General features: G+C 53.0%; 1 protein-coding gene across 1 annotated transcript; it reads left to right on the forward strand.

Annotated features, from left to right (window-relative positions):
- Positions 1–1,171: 1,171 nt before the first annotated feature.
- On the forward strand, positions 1,172–10,144 carry ANXA9 (annexin A9). The gene is made up of 13 exons (XM_049765944.1): positions 1,172–1,246; positions 1,343–1,439; positions 2,424–2,518; positions 2,632–2,745; positions 4,502–4,592; positions 5,680–5,759; positions 5,893–5,952; positions 6,677–6,761; positions 6,942–7,037; positions 7,120–7,178; positions 8,958–9,080; positions 9,968–9,970; positions 10,085–10,144. The coding sequence occupies exons 1-13, from the start codon at positions 1,172–1,174 to the stop codon at positions 10,142–10,144; spliced, it is 1,038 nt and encodes a 345-aa protein (XP_049621901.1).
- Positions 10,145–10,844: the final 700 nt, after the last annotated feature.

A 10,844-nucleotide genomic window follows, 5' to 3' on the forward strand; every position in this document is an offset into this window, starting at 1 on the left:
TCACCCTATCAACCCTGAAATCAGTCTGGAGCCTGTCTGACCTGCCCCCCCAGGGAGCTGGAGCCCAGAGGCAGAGCCAGGTCAGTCGATGGCCTGGGAGACTGGGTGCCCACGGCCTGGAGGAACTTCCAGGAGCTTCTGTGGAATTGTTTGGCTCGGCCTGGCTCGAAGGGAATGCAGCACAAAGCCTGCCATGCCAGGCGGAGCTGGAGGGCCCAGCTCCTGGGAGGAGATGCTACGGGATGTTGTTTTTTGGGGGACTGGTACTGCCTTTACCTCTCCCACGCTGGGAGGAGCCAGAGCCTGGACATCAGCTGGGCCAGGCCCCCCAAAGGTGTCTGACAGGTTGTGCTGCCCAGCCAGCACACACCCCATCACTTCCCAGGCCACAGGAGGAGCACAACAGAGCAGCAGCTACATAGGGCAGCCGGGACACCCCTCGCCACCCCTCCTCCTCCTTTTCTAGGTAAGCCCCACCTGAGTCCTTCTGCTTGGGAAAAGTCCTTCTTTTTTCTTTCTTTCTTTCTTTTTTTTTTTGGTTTTTTGGTTTTTGGGTCACAGTGCTCAGGGGTTACTTCTGACTCTAGGCTCAGAAATCACTCCTGGCAGGCTCAGGGGACCAGATGGGTTGCCGGGATTCGAACCACCGTCATTCTACATGCAAGGCAAATGCCTTACCTCCGTGCTATCTCTCCAGCCCTGGGGGAAGTCTTTCTTTCTCACTCGAGTGCCCCTTGTCTAGGTGTCCCTGAATCCACAGAACTTCAGGCAGAATCTTGGAGTTGCCATCTGCAGGTCCCACCCAGATCCGAGGCAGGATCTGAACCTGGTGGTGGGGTGTTGCTTTCTGGAATTCTCGGTCCTTCTCTCCCTCTCCAGCTGGTGGCTAGGTTCAATCTGACTGGGTCAGATCCAGCCTGGGAAAAGTGCCCAGAGTCAGGAGAGTCCAGCGCCTCCCTGGGCGATTCTAGAACCAATCTTGCCCTCCGGAGGGGACAAGGCCAATGCCGACCCTGGTCTCTACTTGGCTCCAGTCTGGCTCCCAAAACTGCCCAGCAGGTCCCTGCTCCTTTCTGTGTGCCACAGGGAATGGCAAGGAGCCGGCGGCCTAGCAGGGCAGGTCCAGGGACCACAGCCACAATCCGGCCTTTGCTCCCTGCAGCCTGTCATCATGTCCATGAATGGCACCGACTCAGCTCCGTCCCTGGCCCAGGAGATCCTCAGCCACCTAGGCCTGGCCACCAAGGTAGGGATGCTGAGCCATGGGACCTGGGACCCCAGAATTCAGGGTGAGGGGTTATGGGGGAGATATAGGAGACCCCCATGGCCCTGTGTTCCCCAGACTGCTGCATGGGGAACACTGGGCACTCTCAGGACCTTCCTGAGCTTCAGCGTGGACAAGGACGTGCAGAGGCTCCTGACAGCCATCGCGGGTGAAGGTGAGGTCTTGCGTGGGCTGTGGGGGGACCCACCCAGGGGTGAGAGTAGCTCCCAGGGTGGGGTTTAGCCAGGATCTGGCTCTGGGCAGCTGCCTGTGGAACAGATTTCTGCACGCCAGTGTTCTGTGGCTTTGCACGTCTCACTCCCTCTCCCAATGCCCCCTCCGGTGAGTCCATCTGGCAGAAGAGAAACCGGGATTCAGAGAGGTGAAGGGGTTTGTTTAAGGTCACACAGCTCACGATGGCAAAGCTGGGATCTAAAAAATATATATATTTTTTGTTTTTGTTTTTGTTTTTGTTTTTGTTTTGTTTTGTTTTTGGGTCACACTTGGCAGCGCTTAGGGGTTCCTCCTGGTTCTGTGCTCAGAAATCGCTCCTGGCAGGCTCAGGGGACCATATAGGATGCCGGGATTCGAACCACCAACCTTCTGCATGCAAGGCAAACACATTACCTCCATACTATCTCTCCAGCCCCCTAAAACTATATTTTTTGGGTCACACCTGGTGGCACTCAGGAGTTACTCCTGGCTCCGAGCTCAGAAATAGCTCCTGGCTCAGGGCACTATATGGGATACGAGGGATTGAACTAGGGTCTATCCAGGGTCAGCTGCAAGCAAGGCAAATGCCCTACCGCTGTGCTATCTCTTTCTGGCCCCCATGGGAGCTGAATCTAAATCTGTGAACCCCAAACCATTTAGCATCTTCCACTAAGCCCAGAGGGAAGTCGGGGGACAGCGGCCCACTCCCTCAAGCCCCCTCTCTCTCTGACCTGTGACCTCTCTCTTCCCCTCACAGTGCTGATGGATGGCTAAGACAGTAGCACGCTCATATTCCTGGGGGGGTCACATGTCAGCACCCCTGAAGCCTGCTCTGTCCACATGCTGACACATCTAGGGGGCACTTTCCATGAGCATCCTGCCCCCTTCCTCAGGAGTAGGGGAACCTGACGCCCACCAAGCACAGCCTAGTTCTTGCCTCCTGCAGGTGTGGACCGCAGCGCCATCGTGGACGTACTGACCAACAGGAGCAGAGAGCAAAGGCTGCTCATCTCTCGAACCTTCCAGGAGCGCACTCAGCAGGTGGGCCACGAGTCCCTGGAGAGTGGAATGAAGCCCGGGACAAGGAGGCTTCTACTTGGGATCTGAAGCAGCTGGAGCCAGCAGCCTCCCCTTTTGGGATCTCTGGGTTGTAGGACCTGCTGAAGGCCCTGCGGGCGGCGCTGTCAGGACCCCTGGAGGGGCTGGTGGTGGCCCTGCTGCAGCCAGAGGCCCAGCTGGACGCCCAGGAACTGAGGACCGCCTTGAAGGTACCAGGAGGGGAACCCGGGGGAAAGGCCTTAAAGAAAGGTTACAGTAGGGTCAGAGTAATAGTACATCAGGGAAGGAACTTGTCTTGCATGAGGCCGACTTAAGTTTGATCCTAGGCATTATGTGGTCTTTTTTTTTTTTTTTTTTTTTTTTTTTTTTTTTTTTTTTGGTTTTTGGGCCACACCCGGTAACGCTCAGGGGTTACTCCTGGCTATGCGCTCAGAAGTTGCTCCTGGCTTGGGGGACCATATGGGACACCGGGGGATCGAACCGCGGTCCGTCCAAGGCTAGCGCAGGCAAGGCAGGCACCTTACCTTTAGCGCCACCGCCCGGCCCATTATGTGGTCTTGATGTATCACCAGGAGTGATTGTTGAGATTCTGAGAACCAGGAATTACCTCTGAGCACCACTGGATATGACCAAAAAAAGAAAATGAAAAGAAAAGAAAAGCCAGAGAGATAGCACAGCAGTAGGGCGTTTGCCTTACATGTGGTCAACCCGGGAGGAACCTGGTTTGATTCCCAGCATATGGTCCCCCAGCCTGCCAGGGCGATTTCTGAGTGCAGAGCCAGGAATAACTCCTAAGCACCACTGCATGTGGCCCAACAAACAATCAATCAATTGATAAATAAATAAAGTTTAAAAAAAGAAGAAAAAGGGGCCAGAAAGATAGCATGGAGGTAAGGCATTTGCCTTTCATGCCGAAGGTCGGTGGTTCGAGTCCTGGCATCCCATACAGTCCCCCGAGCCTGCCAGGGGCGATTTCTGAGCACAGAGCCAGAAGTAACCCCTGAGCGCTGCTGGGTGTGACCCAAAAACAAAGACAAAAACAAAAAAAGGAAGAAAAGAGGGGCCGGAGCTGTGGTGCAAGCGGTAGGGTGTTTGCCTTGCACTCGCTAACCTAGGACAGATCACAGTTTGATCCCCCAGTGCCCCATATGGTCCCCCAAGCCAGGAGCGATTTCTGAGCGCATAGCCAGGAATAACCCCTGAGCATCACTGGATGTGGCCCATAAACCAAAAAAGGAAGGAAGGAAGGAAGGAAGGAAGGAAGGAAGGAAGGAAGGAAGGAAGGAAGGAAGGAAGGAAGGAAGGAAGGAAGGAAGGAAGGAAGGAAGGATAAAATGAAGGAAGGAAGGAAGGAAGGAAGGAAGGAAGAAGAAAGGAAGGAAAGAAGGAAGGAAGGAAGGTTGGGAGGGAGGGAGGGAGGGAGGGCGGGCGGATGGGAGGGAGGGAGGGCTGGAGAGATAGCCTAGCGATAGGATTTTTGCCTTGCATGCTGCCAACCTGGGAGGGACCTGGTTCAATTCCCGGCATCCCATATGGTCCCCCTGCCTGCCAGGGGCGATTTCTGAGAGTCAGGAGTAACCCCTGAGCGCAGTCAGGTGTGACCCAAAGACCAATCAATCAATCAATCAATCAAGTTTAAAAAAAAAGAAAAAAGGACAGGGGTTGAACCTATCTGGAGTGATTCCCAAGCCCAGAGCCAAGAGTAAAGTCAGAGCACTGCGGGTGTGTCCCCAAATCCAATAAACAAACCCCAAAGCCAAGAAGCATGCGTATCTAGTGGCCAGGGCTACTTCTGTCTCTGTGCTGGATGGCTGTTTCCCAGCATTTTGTGGGTGGGGGCTCCTCATGGTGCTGAGAATCAAGCTCAGGGCTCCTACATACCTAGCCTGGCACTGCCCACTAAGCTCTCTCTCTCTCTCTCTCTCTCTCTCTCTCTCTCTGGCCCCCTGTCTGCATTTCTTACAGGTCTCAGGCTCCGCTGAGGACGTGGCTGTGGAAATTCTTGCCACCCGAAGCCCACCACAACTGCAGGAGTGCCTGGCAGTCTATAGACACAGTGAGAGCAAAGCAAGGGACGCCCGTCCCCTCCTCTTCTGTGTCCTGCAGGAGGGACATCTGGGAATCTGTCTGTCCCCGCCCTGTCCCTCAAGGGCTCTGCCAGGCCCCAGCAAAGCTCAGTGTCCCAGGGGCCAGGCAGAATAGGCGTCAGGGAATGGAGCCAGTGCCTTCCTTGAAAGGCTCCAGGGAAGATGCTGAGGTAATGACATGGCTAGCACTGAGTCGCAGGCTCCCGGGATCTCTGGTGTCTCCCAGCCCCAGATGCTCCACCACAGCCCTGGGTGTGGAGAGAGGCCCCTGGGGCTGCCCTGGAGGAGCAGATGGGGTCCGGCTCTGAATCACAGGTGTCACTGCTGCCCCTGTTCTGCTCCTTCCAGCCAGCCACAACCACTAATTGGTAACAAGCTTGTCTCACCTCACCTTTACCACCCTCTTTTGTGCAAGGTTCATACCTGGCATTGCTTGGGGCTATTTCCTATTTATTTATTTATTTTGGTTTTTGGGCCACACCCGGTGGTGCTCAGGGATTACTCCTGGCTGCTCAGAAATAGCTCCTGGCAGGCACGGGGGACCATATGGGACGCCGGGATTCGAACCAACCACCTTTGGTCCTGGATCGGCAGCTTGCCAGGCAAACGCCGCTGTGCTATCTCTCTGGGCCCTATTTCCTATTTATTGCTTATAGGGATTGGCCCTATGTGATGTTTGGGGCCTGGGGTACTTACTGGGGTTGGCAGTGTACCTTATCCACTGTGCTCTCTCTCCAACTCCCTTACTGGTGTTTCCTTGTGTCTTTCTTACACCTTGGGAATAAGCAGCCATCAGCTAACCCAAGCAAGGGGGCAGTAGACCATAGGACCCCACCATTTCCACCATGACAATAATTCAGGGAGGGGCTGGGGCAATAAAACAGCAGTAGGGCATTTGCCTTGCACATGGCCAACACAAGATGGACCCCAGTTTGAATCCCAGCATTCCGTATGGTCCCCTGAGCCTGGCAGGAGCGACTTTTAAGTGCAGATCCAGGTTATCACCCGTGTGAACCCTCCCCAAAAAATAATTCAGGGGCTCTGCCCACCTTCCAGATTTCCAGGCTGAGGCTGAGGAAGACATCAAATCTGAGACCAGTGGCGTCCTGCAAGACCTGCTTCTCGCACTGGCCAAGGTGAGCAATGGAGCCTGCGGCCAGAGCAGCCGAACATGAAAGGTAGCATGGTGTTTTGTGAGATGACTGAAGAGGCTGTGGGCCTGGGGTTCCCTCTCGAGGATCCTTCTGACAGAAGTGGTCTGGTCTGCAGTGCGGCAGGGACAGCTGCTCCGGCATCATTGACTATAACCTGACAGAGCAGGACATCCAGGTAAGAGAGGGCCCTAAACTTGTCCTGCTGGCCTGTCCCTGCCCAGGGGCATGACAGGACAAGACACAGGGGTTAGCCTGAAATTTCTCTTTCCCCAATCTTTTTCTCCTGGCCTCATGTAAAGTGAACGGAAACATTCCCCTCTCGGGCCCGGAGAGATAGCACAGTGGCGTTTGCCTTGCAAACAGCCGATCCAGGACCAAAGGTGGTTGGTTCAAATCCCGGTGTCCCATATGGTCCCCCGTGCCTGCCAGGAGCTATTTCTGAGCAGACAGCCAGGAGTAACCCCTGAACACCGCCGGGTGTGACCCAAAAACAAAAAACAAAAACAAAAACAAAACATTCCCCTCTCATGGGCATTGGGGGGCCCGGGAAACCCTTTCCAGAACCAGAAAGGGTTTGTTTTTATGGGGGGGGGTAAGGGGAGCACTGGCTCTACATTCAGGAATTACTCTTGGCGGAGCTTAGGGGATCATATGGGGTGCCAGGGATCAAACCCAGGTCAACTGCATGCAATGCAAACACCTCCCTGCTTTACCATCGCTCTTGCCACTCCTTCTAATCCTGAGTCACCCCGGTTGTCAGGTGGGTCCTCGGGAACACGGGAACCATTGCTTAATCGGTGATGGTGATGAAGTCCATCTGATCTTGAATCATCAGGGTCAGGTGGGTTTGGGGAACCTGGTGGCCATTGCTCAATCAGTGATGAATCCCTCCTTTCCAGGCACTGAAGCAGGCAGAGGGAGGCGACACGAAGGCCATGTGGGTCCATATGTTCACCCAGAGGAGCACAGAGCACCTTGTCCGAGGTACTCTCAGGCCTTTCAGTCCAGTTTGCCCTAATGATCTTTGTTTTGGGGCCACCCCCAGGGGTGTTGGGGCTACTCCCAGCTCAGTGCCTGGGAAAACCACTTCCTCCAGCCCCTGCTAACGTCTCCCATGATGACCAGCCCTTTTCTCTTTCCATCTCTCTGCGCCATCACCACCAGTGTTTGACCAGTACCAGCAACACACGGGCCACACGGTGGAGACAACCATCCAGAACTCCTTCCAGGGGGCTGCCCAAGCCGCTCTGCTGGGGCTCGGTATGGCCTGGCCCAGGGTGGGGAGACATGATTCCTTAAAGTCAGCAGTGGCCGCCGCTCCATCGCTCCTTCTCTCTTCCAGCCTCGGTCATCAGGAACATGCCTCTCTACTTTGCTGACAAACTTCACCAGGCTCTGCAGGTGAGGAGCTAGCAGGATTCCAGCCCCTTTCTGAACACAAATAGGGGTGCAGGAACCCTCCCAGGCAAGAGGAAAAAAGGGTCCTGCTGTGGCTAATGCGACAATCTCATTTTGGGGGCCAGAGTGATAGCATAGCAGGTAGAGCATTTGCCTTACATGCGACCCACCTGGGTTCAATCCCAAGCATCCCATTGGTTCCCCGAGCCTATCAGGAGCGATTTCTGAGTGCAGAGCCAGGAGGAACCCCTGTGCACCACTAGGTGTGGCATAAATGAATAAATAAATAAGAATAGACACACAAGCTGGCTGACAATTATTAGCTGGGTACCAAAGACACTGAAATGCTCATCTCATGAATGACTAAATATAAATTTATTGTTCGACTGGATTTTATCCAATTCTGTCAAACTACTTGAGAGATCCTTAAAATAATTGGGGTGGGAAGATTAAAAGTAGAGCAAGGGGAGAGGGTCGGAGAGATAGCATGAAGGTAAGGCGTTTGCCTTGCATGCAGAAGGTCAGTGGTTCAAATCCTGGCATCCCATAGGGTCCCCTGTGCCTGTCAGGAGCGATTTCTGAGCGTAGAGCCAGGAGGAACCCCTGAGCGCTGCTGAGTGTGAACCAAAAACCAAAAAAAAAGAAAAAGAAAAAGAAAAAGAAAAAAAGAATTAGAGCCCAAGAACTGGAGTGATAGTGCAGTGAGTAGGGCTCTTGCCTTGCACACAGCCAATCCAGTTTCAATCACTGACATCCCATCTGACTCCCTCAGCACTGCCAGGAGTCATTTTGGGCATGGCCCAAAAGCAAATAAAGAAAAATAAGAACTGGAATCCAGGGGCCAGAGGGATAGCACAGTGGTAGGACATTTGCATTGCATGTGGCTGACCTGGGAGGGACCAGGTTCGATTCCTGTCATCCCATATGGCCCCCCAGCCTGCCAGGAGTGATTTCTGAGTGTAGAGCCAGGAGGAACCCCTGAGCACTGGCAGGTGGGACCCAAAAACCAAAATAAATAAATAAATAAAAGTAGAGCAGGTAGGGCACTTGCATTACACTTGACCAATAGGGTTCTATCTCTGGCTCCCCGTATGGTCCCCTAACAGCTGCCGGGAGTGACCTCTGAGCAAAGAACCAGGAGTCAGCTCAGCAGCTCTCTGACCCCCACCACATAAACAGAGAGAGAAAGAACATACTTTTCTGTTGAGCTCTTCCATGGCAGCTCATTTTTCCCATCATTTTTGTGTACCTGCCATTCATTCCCCTGGGCTGAGAAAGGTCATGGAAGGAACTAGAAGGTCTCCACACCTCCAGCTGCGTCCTCCCCCAGACAGGCACTGCTGTAGCTTCCTGTACCCTTACTTTGTGCAGGATCTTCATGTGTTTACTTTTGTCTTTGGACCACACCTTGCTGTGCTTAGGGCTTCCTTCTGGCACTGTCCTCATGTGTCACTTCTGGCATGCTTAGGAGGATGCTGGGAATAGAACCTGCTCAGCTACATGTAAGGCAAATACCCTTGCTGCTGTACGGTCACTCTGACTTCTACAGTTGTAGGTATTTTTTTTTTATTGGGGTACATCACACCCAGCAGCTCTCGGGGGTTCCTCCTGGCTCTGCTCCTGGCAGGCACGGGGGACTATATGGGATGCCGGGATTTGAACCGCTGTCCTTCTGGATGCAAGGCAAACGCTCTACCTCCAAGCTCTCTCTCCGGCCCCATCTTAACTAACTCCTCTTTACCCCGAGCATCTGATTTCCACACTCTCTCCTTCCTCCACCAGGAACTGGAGCCCAAGTTCCCTGTGCTGATGCGGATCCTGGTGTCCAGAAGTGAGATTGACCTTCTGAGCATCAGGGCTGAATTTAGGAGGAAATTTGGCAAGTCGCTGTACTCTTCCATCCAGGTGAGAACCGGCCATAAACTTGGGGTCTCCCTTCATCCTGCATTGCCTGAGCCCTGGGGAAGCAGACTGCCCGAATAGTGGAAAGTTCTGGGTCAGCAGGTGGGAGGAAGGACTTGGGGGTTCCTAAAATCTCAATTTTTTTTGTATTTATTTTGTGTTTTTGAGGGAGGCTGCAATTAGTGATGCTCAGAGATCAGTTCTGGTGGGGTTTGGGGAACCAGATGGGATGTAAGGCGAATGCACTACCTGCTGTACTATTTATTGCTCTGGCCCCAACAAGATAGTTTTTATTGAATAAAATTTATAAAGATGTGAAAGAAAGGGGCTGGAGAGAACATGGAGGTAAGGCCTTGCATACAAAAGGACGGTGGTTGGAATCCCGGCATCCCATATGGTCCCCCGAGCCTGCCAGAAGCAATTTCTGGAGCACAGAGCCAGGAGTAACCCCTGAGTGCTGCCGGGTGTGACCCAAAAAAACCAAAAACCAAACCAAACCAAAACAAAAAAAACATGTGAGAGAAAGAAAGAGGGGAAATATGTGTTTAAGAAAGAACACAGACTTTACCAGAGTGCAAAGAAGCAAAGAAGCAGAAACAAGGCACCAGGGTGAGACTACAGAAGGGAGGGAGTTTTGCCTTGCATGTAGTAAACCTGTGTTCAATCCTCAAACATCCCATATGGTACCCCCAAGTCTGTCAGGGGTGATTTCTGAGTCAAAGCAGCCAAGATTAGCCTCTGAGAACCAGGTGAGGCCCAGAAACAAAAACAAGAAACAGAGACGAGGAAGCGAGACAGGTGTTCAAGGAAGAACTGGCTGAAAGAAAAAGCCGTAAATCGCTCTCCTTCTTTTGTTTGTTTTATTTTGGGCCACACCCAGCAATACGTAGGATGTAGGGATCTGGGGACCTTATGGAATCCTAGGGATCAAATCTAGGAGGAGTGCCCTACCCAATTGTACTATCTCACCAGACGCCCTAACTCACTCTTGCCCTATCTGCAGTGAGGCCGTGACGGGAGACTGCCAGTTAGCGCTGCTCGGTCTCTGCAGGGCAGAAGACATGTGAGGATTCCTCTGCACCTCGAAACCGCACTGCAGGGAATGGAGTGGTCCACGATAGCCCCTCACCTCTCACTGAATAACAGCTCTTCTCCCAGCTTCCACCTCTGGGCTCTGTCTCAGGTCCCGTGGTTTCTGCCCTATTTTTCTACCCTGAACTCTGGCCAGAATATCTCACTGAGGGGCCAGAGAGATAGCATGGAGGTAGGGCGTTTGCCTTGCATGTAGAAGGACGGTGGTTCGAATCCCGGCATCCCATAGGGTCTCCGAGCCTGCCAGGAATGACTTCTGAGTACAGAGCCAGGAGTAACCCCTGGGTGCCACCGGGCGTGACCCAAAAACCCAAAACCAAAAAAAAAAAAAAAAGAATATCTCTGAATCTTGTATTCTTTTGCCAACTTCACCATTGTCTGTGTTTGCTGACAGAAATTGGGGCAAACAGGGAACCTTTGATACATGCTTGGGTATCCCCACAGACATTCTTTTTGAGCCCTTTTTGGGCTCTAAAACTCGACTCTCGGGGCTGGAGAGATGGCATGGAGGTAGGCATTTGCCTTGCATGCAGAAGGATGGTGGTTCGAATCCCAGCATCCCATAGGGTCCCCTGTGCCTGCCAGGGGGCGATTTCTGAGCCTAGAGCCAGGAGGAACCCCTGAGAGTTGCTGGGTATGATCCAAAAACCAAAAAAAAAAAAAAAAAACAAACCC

The sequence above is a fragment of the Suncus etruscus genome, chromosome 19, assembly GCF_024139225.1.
Source record: "Suncus etruscus isolate mSunEtr1 chromosome 19, mSunEtr1.pri.cur, whole genome shotgun sequence".
Classification (NCBI taxonomy): Eukaryota; Metazoa; Chordata; class Mammalia; order Eulipotyphla; family Soricidae; genus Suncus; species Suncus etruscus.